At 42.1% G+C, this 14255-nt stretch overlaps 1 protein-coding gene across 5 annotated transcripts in view; it reads left to right on the top strand.

The window, feature by feature from the left end:
- PRDM2 (PR/SET domain 2) overlaps nucleotides 1-14255 on the top strand; it is a 119016-nt gene that overhangs the window by 43017 nt on the left and 61744 nt on the right. For 4 of the 5 annotated variants that reach the window (XR_014241615.1, XM_082380961.1, XM_082380963.1 and 1 more), the window contains 2 exons: nucleotides 1001-1153; nucleotides 7200-7326. Coding sequence is in view for 3 of the 5 variants with exons in the window: in XM_082380961.1 (XP_082237087.1) it covers nucleotides 1001-1153; nucleotides 7200-7326 (280 nt within the window). In the remaining 2 variants the exon portion in view is untranslated. Of the gene's footprint in view, nucleotides 1-1000; nucleotides 1154-7199; nucleotides 7327-14255 lie in introns of those variants that run through there. The other variant, XM_082380964.1, reaches the window with a different exon arrangement.

Raw genomic sequence — 14255 nt, 5'->3', positions numbered from 1 at the left:
GGGAGAGAAAAGAAGAAATCAGTGGTGGGAGTCTTGGCTGTGTCTGTGTAGGGAAGAAACAGAAGCATCAAGATTCTCTCCTTTCTTCCACAAGTGAAAGTAAAAGACTCATTCCTTTTGCTTTGTTTTTGACAGGACTGACACCAATTGATTCTGCAGTTCTATTTCAGTGTCTAATCAAGTGTTTTGCAGTCTAATTTTGGGGAAGTAAAACCTAGATAAATGTATGTATGTATATACAAAGAAAGTTAAAAATAGCTGCTCAGTAGATTGTCTTTAAGATGAAGGAATGAATGCTGGAAGCATCTGGGAAGAGGAATTGACTGAGAGAGGATGATCAGGGGAAGCTTCTTGCAAGAGTAGAGTTGATCTGACTCCTCAAAGAGGGGTTGGGTTTTTGGTCTTGTTTTGGAAGGACACCGATATTTCCTGCTCTGCATAGAGAAGGTTGTAAGGTCAGCGGAGTCTGCAAACGCATCGTACCCTGTCGCCCACATGGAGGTTCACACTGCATGTTCACTTGCTGAAGTTTCTGTCAGCCCTGCAGTAAAGGCACCTGCTGAGCTGTGAACCCCAGCAGGACTGGGCCTCCACACTCGACTTGCGGAACAGCCCAGAAAGCTCGGGGCGTCCGGGTGCTGTGAAGCCCTGCTGCAGGCTGACTCTTCCTCTGTTACCCTGTAGCGAGTAGAGCTGTCACTTGTCTTGGTGTACGTGTTTGCGAAGCATTTGGAGATCATCAAGCACGGTTACTTATAGCACTTGAAGTTTAGGAGAAAAAGATGGCACCCAAATAGAAAAATAACTAATGAGGCTTATACAATTTTGGATCTCAGTTTTCATCTTTATCTTCCTTTTTTCTGTGGCTTATTTATTTTGTTTCCGTGAAATGCTTTATAGAGTATTTGCATATAATGAACAAGAACTGTCTCAGAAGTTGAAAATGGAAACCTTTAAACGATATTTTATTTTAACAAAATGTGTTTCCCCCCCCCACAAGGTCTACTACCCAAATTTGGGATGGATGTGCGTCGATGCCACCGACCCAGAGAAGGGGAACTGGCTGCGCTATGTGAATTGGGCTTGCTCAGGAGAAGAGCAAAATTTATTTCCACTGGAAATCAACAGGGCCATTTACTATAAAACGTTAAAGGTAAGAGTGTTAGAACTCTGCATGCACTTCTGCAAACGCTGTCCTCAGTCGTGACTGTCAGGAGTGACTTTGCAGACCTTGAAAGGGTTCTGTTTGAAAGTGGTTCATCAACACATTGAAAGGTTTTAAATATACAGTTGTTTTAAATATACAGTTTTATATATACAGTTTTATATATACAGTCTGTGTTTTAAATATACAGTTGCCACTGCTTCGTGTGAGGAAGGGCACTAAAGCAGGAAGATCGTGTTAAGTAATTACATACGGCATCTTTATAGATACTGATGAGTTAAGCATGTGGCAGCTACTTCCCTCCTCTTAAGACACAGATGCATTGGGAACTGTCTGGCCAGTTTATCTAACTATAAGAAACTCTCAATAGCTCTGGCGGTTCTGTATTAACTGAAAACACATTCTTAGTCTTCAGTATAGTGTAGCTTTGGATTAGCTTTTCTTTTCCCTAAATTTTATTCAGAATGGAAATTACACAGAACATGTTTCTTACTTCTGCCAAATTTTTATTTGGAGACATTAATTGTTGAGGAAAATCAACAATTAATGTAAAGAAGAGGAAAATCATTTTTTAGAGTTTGTGGTGAGGTCAGAGGTCACTTAGTACATTCAGGGAAGTTAGAATTAGGAAGCGTTGTTATATCTGCAACAAGCAAGCCCACATCTATCTCCCTCGTTTTCATGTTCTCCTGGAAGGTAAATCTGCACTCATCCTGCAGGGAAATGTTCTCTAAGGCAGAGTCTTGAGGCTTTACAGATAGGTGATTGTTGCTTTTTGCTTTTTGGAATAGGTATGTTTGCTAAAGTTGCTGTAAGGCAGATTTTTCCTTATTCACTTACTTCCATTAAAAATGCCATAGACTGGGGGACAATCCATGAAAAAAATTATCTCCATGCAGGTGAAAACTCTTGATGAACAAACATTTAAGATGATGGTCAGCTTTGTAGCATGCTGTGTTTTCCTGTGTGTAGCACTAGGACTTTTGGAAGTTAACTTAACTTATAGCTTTTTAACTTTGCTTTCCTTTGTATTTTTCCCTGTCATCTTTAGGCGGTTGGATTGCCCTTTACCTCGTATAAACCCACGTCCTTGCTTTCAATTCCCGTAGGAAATATTTTTTTTTGTGGTACTTCCTCATTTAAAACTTCTGTAACCTTCTTTCTGCTGGATTGTAATAGCATGGTTTTCTAGTAGGCATTACTGTACAATTTTGTTACACTGGAGTTTGGATTCAAAATTTGATTCAAGAATTCATTCTGTTCTCAAATTAATTTAAAGTGAGAGTTACATCTGGTTGAATCAGTGAGGCAGAATTCTGGTGGAGATGAAGTACCAGCGAGGGGATGCATATGAGACAATTGAGGGAGTAGGAATGAGGTTCCAGGGCAGAGGAAGCCCAGGGAGATACTGGGGCACTTGGCAGTTCTTTCATCAGACCTCAAGTTAAGATGTGTTCATCTCTGATAGCAAAGCCAAGAACCGTTGAGCAGCAAGAGAGAACGGTGTTTGGGAGTGAACTCTGGAGCCAGACTCCTGGATTAAATCCTGGCTTGCTGTGTGACCCAGGGCAAGTCATTGTGATTTTACTAGCTGTGTAACCTTAGGCAAGTCACTTTCCTGTGCCTCAGTTTCCTTATTTGTAAGATACAGATAATTACAGTGTCGACCTCATATAGTTATCATGGGTAATTGTGGGTAGATTTCTAGCACCTAATAAGTACTACATAAATGATAGCTGTTATTTTTGGCAAGGCAGTGTAGTGTCATGGTTAGGACTGGGGACTCTGGAGCAGACTGCCTTGTGAGCAAATTTTGGCTTTGAGACGTGTGACCATGAGAAGTTACTTACACCCTCTGTCTTAGTTTTCTCATCTGTAAAAATGGAGGTAATAGTAAAAATTAATAATACAGTTGTGAAAATTAAACAAACCGATATGTGTAAGATTCTGTGAAGAGTTCCTAGTTTAACCTAAGTACTCAAAGTGTTAACTAGCTATACTAGTACTATTATTTTTTACCTTTCTTTGTTGGAAGTAACATAGCTCTGATCTTTGCAGACCTCCCCCAATCCTGACCTTTGATGTTTGCTCAAGTATGCATAAGGCCTTTCAGATTCCTTACTTGTGATTATATTCTTCTAGATTAAGCTTTCTGTGGGTTAGGTTTTGTAAATAAATTACATATGATGTTCTGTATCACCTTCTCACCTATAATCTAGGTAATCACCTGGTTTTGTTTGTAATATGATTAAGAACTGTTTTAAATTCCTGAAGGTTAATTGTTAGCTTGCTCTCCATTCATTCATCTGTTTATGAGTTCAGCAAATACTGAGTGTCTACTATGTACCAGGTATTCGCCTATAGTAGTGAACAGAACAGACAAGGTCTCTGGTCTCATGGAGCTTCCAGTTTATGGGGGAGGTGGCAGATAATAAACAAGTGAACAAGTAAACAAAATAATTTCAGATAGTGATAAGTGCACTGAAGACAATAAAATGTGATAGACTGACTAGGTAGGGGGAGGGCTGCTTTAGCTCTGGTAGGTCAGGGAAGACAAGACATGGGGACACCTCCTCCCTTCCCCCACTGGCATGGGAAGGAGCCAGCCACTCGAAGATCTCTGCTGGAAGAGCAGTTCAGGAAGAGGGGCCCTGGTAGAAGCAAAGGTATTGAAGTGGGAATAAGCTAGATTTTTGGGTCTTTTTGTTTGTTTTTTTCTTTTTTTTAAAGGAATAGAACAAAGGCTGGTTTGGCTAGAGCAAGGAGAGGCGGTGAATGAGGCTGGTGAGGGGGGCAGGGGCCAGATCTGGGGGCCTACTGGCCTGTAGGGAAACGTATGAGTTTTAGTCTTCAGTTCATCCATTTGAGAATTGAAGCTGTCTGACACATGACTTTTAAAAGATCATGCTGGGGGATAGATGGTAGGTGGGTAAGCGTGGAATGCTTTGTGTGTTCTCGTAATTCTGGAGTATTTCTCTTAATTTGACCTAGTGTCAGAAATATTTCTGGCAACCCTTGCCTGTACCTAATTGGTCTGGTAAAATTTCAAGTGTATATTTACTGATATTTAGAGAAGAGAGAGTGCTTCATTCTGTAAGCCTGTCAGAACCCAAAGGAAGAGTTTAAAGTCTTCCTGTTGTTGTTTTTTTGTTAAATTTCAAAATATATTTTAAAAAAGGTTGTTTGGACTTTTGGCTTTATTTTTTTAGATGTGGGTTTATATTTCCTGTGTTTAAGGACATAAGTTTTCTTTTCTTCTGAAATTTGACTTACAAAATCTTAAATGCGCTAAGCAGTGCAGAAGAAAAAACTACAGTACAGAAGCAAGCAATCGTTGATTTTAAAAGATGTATTATTTTCCTCTTCATAATGCCCTGTTATTTGTGTAGCTGTTATAATAGAAAGTTGGGAAGTACATAGCTCAATAATGTAATGATCATCTCAGTTGCTAACAATTTTGAAGGTTGTTCAGTAGCTAACAAATCAGGTTGCTCTTAATCTAGCTATTCAGTTCATTAACAACCATTTAGAAATTGTATATTAGATTTGAGGTAAAAACAGATACTGGGGTGTTTTGTGGTTTTTGCAACAACAAAATTGTACCCTCCTAAGCAGAGAGTTTGTGCTGATATTTAACTTCACCCAGTTGCTAGTACAGTTAGTCCTCTGCACAAGGTTGGAGTGGAATGAACGTAGACGCTGAGGCTGAGTTGGGGAGGAATCTCAAAGATGTCCAGTAGGTTCTTCTAGCCAGTGTTCTGGTTATGCTGTTTGGTTTAGGAAGAAATGGGGAATATATTTTCCCTCAGTCCTTTCCATGTTCTTTTTTACTTTTGTTCTTTTTTACTTTTATTTAAGACTTTACATATCTCTGCAAACCCTAATCGTTTCAAGTATTATATGATACCACCATTTCATAAATATGTGACTTGTAAGAAAAACAGAGAGAAGAAGCATACTATACATTTCGAACTAGAAATAGTTTACATAAATAAAGAAGCTCATTCCTTCAACAAAAACAGGTTAGCTCATAAGAGTGCCAAAAGGCATCTGTAATGGCTATTTTAACTCATTAAGATTTTATACATTAGATTAAGTTTTTTTGGTTTAGGTGTAACTGATTCAAGAAGGGAAATAATACATTGGTTTAAAGATAAAAAAAATGGCAGGTTTTAGCCATCCTTGGAGGAACAAAGGAAACAGTGGCTTGTTCTTTTATCTTAAAGAATTTAGAATATTTTAAAATTTGGACTATATAAACATTGAGTTCTGCAGAGAATGAAACAAAATAATATTTACTTTCAAAGACTTTATCTAGACTAGAAGGTATGTTGAAGTGAAGAACTATGTTGTTTCTAAACGGACATCTTAGATGGAATTCCTCCTGCCCCTAAAACAAGGGTATCCTCTTCCATAACTATAGTGCAGTGATCAAAATCAAGAAGCTCACACTGGCACAGTGTTTTATTAGGTAATCTATACACTTTATTCAAATTTTGTCAGTTCCAATCATGTCCTTTTAGGCAAAGAAAACTCCGTTGCATTCAGTTGTGATGTCTCATCAGTCTCCTTAGTTTGTATAGCACCTCAGTCTTTGTCTTTTATAACATTTCAGGTTTGAGAGAACTGATCAGTAATTTTTGTAGAATGTCCCCCAGTTTGGCCTTCTCTTAAGTTTCATCATGATTGAATTACAGTTACGCATTTTCAGCAGAAGTGACGCTTCACTTCATCTCCAGAAGTGATGCCATGTTCTTTTCTGTGCATCATATCAGGAGGCATATGATGTTGACTTGTCTTATTATAAAGGTACTGTTTTTCTCCTTGTCATTAATAAATGTTTTATGGGGAGATATTTTGAGACCATGCAAATATTTTGTTATTTCTCAAACTTTAATCTATTAGTTTTAGCATCCATTGGTGATTCTTGCCTGAATCAATTATTAATCTGTGATGATTGTCCAGTTGTGATTTTCTAATTCCATTATTTCTTTTTCATTGATTAGTTGGGATCTACTATAGGAAGAGCTCTCCTTCTTATTTATTTACTTGTCCGTTCATTCATTCATTTCTTCATTCATTCATATCAGTATGGACTCATGGATTTTTATTTTATTCACTGGGTTTTAGGTGGAATTTTACTTGTGTTCATACTCTTGGAACTTTTTGAACAGATGAGTCATTGTGAGAGAAACCAATAAGCCATTTCCTTCACTGTTACTTAGGAGTGTAATCTTTCCACTCAGTATATTTTTTCTTCACGATCTTGTTCGCTAGGTATAATCAGCATGGTGGTGGGGTACATGACTGTTAAGAATTCATGTTTTAGGAGCATGACACGTGAGGTATTTTTAGGCATTTCTTTCTAAATTTAAAAGTTGTCTTGTAGACTCGAGGTGTGGTACAGAGGGCAAGGCAGGGAATTCTCCAAGGACCGGAGCAGGTTGGCAGCAGCGCAGAGACAATACACTGCCAGGACGCTCTGGTCCTCAGCATCGCCTCTTCTTTTAGCATTTCCGTGATATAATTAGCGGTGCATTATAAATGTGCACTGGCATGTAGGTCTTATCATGCTTAACTTGCTCTTGGACTCTGAAACCTGCGCTGATAATTAGCTTTCATCACATCTTCCAAACTGCCAGGATGTTTTAAATTATGCTTTTATTTTCTCATCAGCTTAGGTTTAGTGGACATTGTGGTTCCGTGGCTTATTTTTCCTTCTGCGTGTATAGTTGTGAGGCTTCCAACAGTAAGATTCCGGAACATATGGCAGTTTTAAGTTTAAAGCGATCCTATCAGATCCCGACATCCACCGGACGGACTCCGGGGAGGAAGCGGCCGGGAAGTGAGGTCCTCCCTCCAGCAGAGGGTCCCTTCCCGCGTCGCCCGGCCCGCGGCCGCCGAGGCGGAGGAGCTCTTCCTGCCGGGCTGGCCTGCGGCGGCCCGGCTGGGAGCACCGCCCGCCTGCCCCGCCCCGCCCCGCCAACAACCGTCGCTCTGATTGGCCCGGCGCCTGTCTCTTCTCTCCCCGCAGCCAATCGCGCCGGGCGAGGAGCTCCTGGTCTGGTACAATGGGGAAGACAACCCCGAGATAGCAGCTGCGATTGAGGAAGAGCGAGCCAGCGCCCGGAGCAAGCGGAGCTCTCCGAAAAGCAGGAAAGGTAGGAGCCCGCCGCCGCCCCTGCTCCCCGCGGCTGCCCGGCTCGGGCCGAATCCGGGCTCGGGCGGCACCCGCAGCTCTCAGTGACCTTTTCCGGACCAGGTGCCAACCCTTCCCCCCCCACACCCGTGCAGTCCCCCCCCCCCTCCTCCCCCCCGGCGCTGCTGAATCACGGCGCCGGACGCCGCGCTCGAGCTCTTTTCTAACTTGGGGTGGAGGACCGGGCGCGGAAAAGTGAGCGGACGCGCACCGCGAGGGGCCCAAGGCCAGTTGTCACTTCCCTTGCGCACAGCGCAGGTCTCTGGACTTGCGGGTGGGAGCGGCGGTCGGTCTCTCCAGAGCCGTACACTGCACGCCCGGTATATTCTTAGCTTTTTGTGCTGTTCGCCAGCAACGCGTCATAAAATGTGTTCCGAGAGTGACATTTCCAGGTCCGCAGATTCGGCGGCCTCGTGTCCATCCGCCCGGACTGTGCGGGAGGGCCGGACGCGGTGCGGCCGATGCACTGGCCTCCCGGGGCAGGGAGAGCCGGCCGGGCCGTACACTGCCGCTCCGCCCGGGCCGGGCCCTGCCATCCGGCCGCCCCACTCCGCCCCGGGCCGGGCCCTGGGCCACTCCACGCCACGCAAGACTGCGCTGCACACGATTGCAACACTCGCGGCTGGCGAAGGTTTTAGCGCAGATCTTTTTGAAATTAGGCCGTTAACAAAATGGAAGTTGAACGGTGTGCTGTTACTTTTGACTCAACTGCCACAGTTTGATTTTGTTTTATAATGTTTTCAAACAAAAGGTAAAGTGTAGTCACACTTATAGAAGGCAGGGGATAATTTCTGGGAGGAAAATAGTTTGGTTGGATATATCATATTTCCAGCTGGCATTCTCCACGTTGTTTGTTTTGCTTTTTTTCTTTTAATGAAGAATTTTAATATTAATTAGTGAATCTTTCGTAGAGCCCTGTTTGAATATATGCCAAGACGGGGGTATGGTAGTTTCTTACTAATATAAATCTCCTGGTTTTTTTTTTTTTTTTTTTGGCCCGCCCTAAGTCTTAAATAAATTTTTGTAGCCATTTGAACTTGAGTCCGGCCTTTACTTAGAACACTGCAGAGTGAATTGTGGAAGTCATACTGTAAATAAAATCATAATGTAAACTTGATTTTGGAAAAATGTAAAAGTAACATTTAAAAATGTAGGCAAGAAGTTAAAGAAGTCTATTCTGATTTTTCCATTACATATTCTTTGTATTTTACGGTATAATCAATAACCCATCCAGGGGAGTTTGTTAGGCCTTTTACTGAATACATGTTCTCTGTTTATCTAACTCGATTTCATCAGTTTCAGGTCATTAAATGCTTTGATCATGAATCAGATGATCAGGGTCTAGAAAATTGCCAGGTGTTTTTTGTTTTTGTTGTTGTTTACTGTTTTGAGGTTTGAGATTTTTGTTGCTGTTAGGCTTAGCGCATAATTGTTTGCAAACTCTTCACATAATTCAAATTGTTTATTTAGTGTTCACTTTGTATGTAACTAATGTCACCAGCCTTTCTAGGTAAGCTGTGATTTGCAGGGGCTGGAGTTTGGAGGGCAGCAGATCTTTACTCTGTTACTAAGCATAACTAACTCATGTATTTAAATATAGTCATAGGTTAATAGGTTAATAGCAACTTCATCCTAATGCTTTTCTCTGTTCAGCGTACTTCGGTGTGCATGTTTAGAACATTTCATAGATTTTTATTTATTCCTTAATTTTTTTTTTTATTTGAATGTGGAGGAAAAAACTGAAAATAAGTTTTATTAGTGTACATGAACTTACACATCTTCATTTTTATACCTGCCCATATTGCTGGGTTTTTGCATTGAGTTAAGTAGTTCATATTTCTTATTATCCTGTTATTTATAACCACTCCGAGCTGTGTATAACCGACTGAATCTTAAGTTTTAGTTAAAATAAATACTTACGTGAGACTCCCTCTTGGAACTTAACAATCTGTTTTGAATAGCTTACTGGTAAGGAGCTGTGTTTGCTGTTTATGACCCAAAGTTTAAATAGTCAAACCTTTTTTGTTTTTAAATTAAATACGCTGTGAAAGCTAATTTATAGCTTACAGAGACCTGAAATGGAGAACTTTTTGTGTTAACTAGGTTCTATTTAGGTCTTATGTGTGACCTCAGACACTTCAATATCTTTTCAGGCAGTGATGTCAGAGAATAAATCAACATAAATTTTATTCAGTAGCAATATTAACTTAGTATTTCTGAAAGCCAGATGTTGAAGACATGCAGCTGACAGGTAGATTGACAGTGGACCTAACTTCATTTTGGTTAGGAGGCAGGCAGAGAGAAACAAAAGGGCTGAATTCTTCATGGTTCTGGGCCTCTGATCCTTTGCATGACAGCTGCTGTGCCCACAGGTGTGCATTGCGTGTGGTGCCTTTCAGAATTCATCAGATCGCTGGTGGATCATGCGCGTGTCCTGGGCAGTGGAAAGCCCTGATTCCTTTGCATACAAAGTGGCCCCTCCTCTCCTCTCTCCCTCTCTGTCTCTGTCTCTGTCTCTCTGCCTCTGTCTGTCTCTCAGTCATTCATTGAACTAATGTTTGTTAAGCCCCTGCCATGTGCCAGGCGCTCTGCTAGGGCGTGCAGGACAGTGGTGAGCAGGAAAGCAGCAGGAACTTCTCTCCTGGCGCCTGTAGTCTAGTGGGGGCGACAAACATCAAATCGGTAAGTTACTGATCAAGGGCCTAGATGGTTGGCATGGAACAGGCCCTCAATAAATAATTTGTTGATTGGCAAACAAAGACTCATGCAAACCTGCAATGAAGGAAGAGAACGCAGTGCTGTGAGAACACAGTTCATATTGTCTCTGACCAGGGAGCATGCAGTTTTGCCAGTGGCCAAAGGTGTTCATGTGTTAGGCATTTTGAACTAGAATTCTGGATTCTCACCTTTGTAATTCAGCCTAACTTCTTACATGTCTGAGCAGCCCCTGTAATGAGATTGAGCATGAGAAGTTCCTTGGATGGGACAGATTAAACTTTTCAGGTAGAGAGGAAGGGAGGGTTTTCAGTGTTGGGTTTTCAATATTTCACTGAAATATTCGTATTTAATCTACGGGAAGATTGTGATCTGAACGTAGAAAGGCCAAATTTAGAAGTATTTATCGTCTTGATTTCTGTTCCTTGTCTGCTACTGAGAAATGAGGGATTAAATTTGCTTGTTAGCAGTGAATGACTGTTGGCAAATGTTCTTTTAAAATAGAGACTGTAATAGAATGTCATTGCCCTGCTCTCTCTTGGCTACATAAGAACCTTACCCAGAGTTCTTTTTACTCTAAAGAAACAGCAGTGTCTTGATGCACATGGACTTAGTGGAAGGAATGAAAAACATGGGACTCTTGGGCTTTTACCAGGTGTATGGCTGGGCAAATCATGTCACTTTTTCTGGGGGTGCAGTTTCCATAGCTTTGAAAGTACGTGTCATAACGTGGAATGGTCCTTGTGCCACCCAGCCTCACTGGGTTGCTGTCAGGAGGAGAGATAATAAAAAGGACCATCTCTGTGCAGCGTGTGGGTCCGTGGTACCTGTAAGTGCCACTGACAGGACGTGGGTGACGGTTAGTCACTTACGTGATTCTTGCAGAGGAACTACTGAGCTTGTGAGTCATTTAATCAGTCAGTATTTATGGAGCAGCTGTATAAGCTCTAAGGAAGCAGTGGGTTCCCCCTCTCCCTTCCCATGGCAGGGCCTCACCGTAGGCTGCTTCACTCTGACTTTAGGCCTACTTCTAACCTGTTGACTTTCCTGTTCATAGCACATTAGAAGGAGGAAATTAGAAGAGTTATTTGTAGCAGCAAGTAGTTTTATAGCTAATAGCCAGACAGTTAAGAAGACAAAGTTTGTAACAAAAACAGTGATGAACTATAAAGAGCACAGTGCCGTGAGATCGCTTAACAGGTTCACATAATCTTTTCTAAAAGCTGTAAATAGTCCCTGAGATCAACTAGTTTTTAGTTTTTATCTAAGTGACTTTTAGTCACCACAGAACAGTTAAATTATAACCAGCTTAAAAAGGAAATATTTCATCTGTTTCCGTAATTAAAATTGTTCACATAAAAAACCTGGAGATAACCACCCCCCCATCCCCCCGCCTTGTTATTTAACAAGTATGTTCTGTGTCAGACACTATGCTAGGTGCTGAAGCTACAGCAGAGCACTAACACAACCCAGGTTCCTGCTTTCATGGAACTTACATTCTGGAGAATGAGGGGACAACCAACCAACAGATGAACAAGACAAGTCTTACCATGTTAATAAAGTGTGTGTGTGTTGCGGGTGGTTGCGTATGGTGTGACTGTGGACGGGTAGCCAGGGATAGCCTTTCAGAGGCTGTGACTTGACTGACACAGGGGTGGGCCCTGTCAAGTTCTCGGGGCTGAGAGCTCCAGGAAGAAGGACCGGACTGGGTGTTCTTTTAGCAGTGTTGGTTATTTATTGCTGGGGTGGTGTATAGGGAGAGCCACCGAGAAACCCACATGAGTCTTTTTGTATGAAACTCCGTTGTGCAAATGGACATACTGGCCCCTTTCCCACCAGCACTGCACTTAGTGGCAGGATCGGTAGGGGAGATTAGAGAGATGAGTAAAACATCCAGGGAGGAGTTTATCGTCTGTTTTATTGCAGCTCAGTGTGGGTCAGGTTTACTAGGTGTTCTAGTTGATGTGTGTACAGGCTCTAGAATAGGGAAGGGGTTGGCAGGAGCCCTTTGGGAGAGGAGGTGATGCTACTTTGTGGTCGGAAAGCAGAGCACAGTGGGGAGGACTCCTGTGAAGAACATTGAGGAGGGGAAGAAAGAAAGATTCGGGGAAAGAAACTCACAGGGACATGAGAGGTCACAGGACACTGCTGGGCAACAAGTAGAACCAGAGATGCAGCAGGAGGCTCTGATGGAGACGTGGAGCCTCATGGGCTGTGCGGTGCTGCGGCCACACAGAGCAGGGAGCCCTGAGGAGTGCGGAGCGGTACTGAGCGCTCTCGTGGGTATTCCCGTTTAGCCTCTACTTCTGCGTGGTTTGTACCAGCTCCAGATGAGGAAATGGACACGTAGCAAGGGCGGATAACTTGTCCAAGCTCCGTCTGCCAGTGAGTGTCGGGAGTCAGAACTTGAGCCCAGGGTTTCCATGCCTTTTCCTCTGCATAATACTCTGCTTTCTGTCTACTTCTGCCCGTGGTGGACAACAGCAGAAGTGATAGCACTGGTTCCATTTAAGGTTAAAATTAGAGAGTACATTTAATAAAAGCGAACAGGTGGGCTTCAGTGGAGTTTGATGTCTTGACCTTCCCCAGCAGCCGACAGCTCTTTTCGAGGTTCCTTGGCCAAAGCTGAAGAGTGGAGGCCTGGCTGAATGACAGCGGCCTAGCCATGGTGCCTGAGGATGATTGCAGACGGGCCCTGAGCTTTCTGGGTGCCTGGTGGGCAGGTCCTGTGCCCACTTACAGGGCGCTCATCCCTAGTTCTTGCTGGCAAGTGTTGGAGCAGGGCGTGGGGCAGTTGCAAGTGGCTGCGATCCTGTGGAGATGGGGCCCCAGCATTAGATGTTACATGGCTTGTGAGCTTGTCGCCTTGGGCCCAAGTGAGCAGCGTCCTAGTCGGTCCCCAGTGGAGCTCTCGCTGCCTCTAGCTGAGGGATGCCTTTGCTGAACATGGGGTGACCTGTCTCTGACGGTTGCCTGCCCAGTTGATCCTGCTGTTTTTGTGGTCTATTTTTAAAAGCTTAGTACAGCTTTAATGTTTTTTCAACAGTAAGAATCAAGGAATTTTTTTGATTTCTAATTCTACTTCTGCTGCTACTGAATTGCTCTAAATTTAGGTAAATAAGTTGGTTGATGTTTTTGTGCCTTTGATTCTTGCTATGTATAACGTTGTTCATAGGGAAATTTATGGATTAACTAAAATTTTTCAAAGCATTTTGCAGAGTTTCAACTGTATTTTAGTGGATGAATTTGCAAAACTCTTAATTTATACCATAATTGAGTGTGTTAGGAAATATGCTGTGCTCTAAGGTTGTTATCCTGGTTCTTCTGTCCATATGGAAACTGGCAGGTGAGACTTGCCTCGTACAGAAAAAAAGGATTAATTATGATTAAGTTTTCTAAAAGGTAAAAGGACCCTGAATGTAGGGAGTTCAAAATTGTTGAGTTTTAAAAATCCAATTGTAATTTGAAAGTAAAAAAAAAAAATTTGCTGTGCTTTGCCTAGATAAGAATACTGGGTTCTTTTTCTACATTATGAATTCATTATTGTTTTTAAAACTTATCGAGTATTTCCTTTTCTTAGGCAGTTTTACATTTCTCTTTACAGAGCTGTTACAGTATTGGGTTGGCCAAAAAGTTCGTTGGGTTTTTGCCGTAAGATGGCTCTAGTAAGCGCTTAGTTGTCTTTAACTTCATTTGAAACAGTTTTGTTAGATTGCATTGTGACAGCTGTCATATCAGCGTGCATTTAAAACGAATCTTATCAAAATTGGTGAATTTTTGTGTAGCCATTTTAATAGTGAAGATGGAAGAAAAACGGCAACATTTTCGGCATATTATGCTTTATTATTTCAAGAAAGGTTAAAAAGCAGCCTAAATGCAAAAAAAAAAAAAAAAAAGATTTGTGCAGTGTATGGAGAAGGTGCTGTGACTGATCAAATGTGTCAAAAGTGGTTTGCAAAGTTTTGTGCTGGAGATTTCTCGCTGGACGATGCTCCACGGTCACTAGACCAGTTGAAGTTGATAGCGATCAAATCGAGACATTAATTGAGAAGAATCAACGTATAGCAGACATACTCAAAATATCCAAATCAAGCGCCGAAAGTCATTGTCACCAGCTGGGTTATGTTAATCACTTTGATGTTTGGGTTCCATATAAGATAAGCGAAAAAACCTTTT

This window comes from Balaenoptera borealis (genome assembly GCF_965194805.1).
Source record: "Balaenoptera borealis genome assembly, chromosome: 1".
Classification (NCBI taxonomy): domain Eukaryota; kingdom Metazoa; phylum Chordata; class Mammalia; order Artiodactyla; family Balaenopteridae; genus Balaenoptera; species Balaenoptera borealis.
The sequence above is the reverse complement of the archived record's forward strand: the minus strand, read 5'-3'. Positions and strand labels throughout refer to the sequence as shown.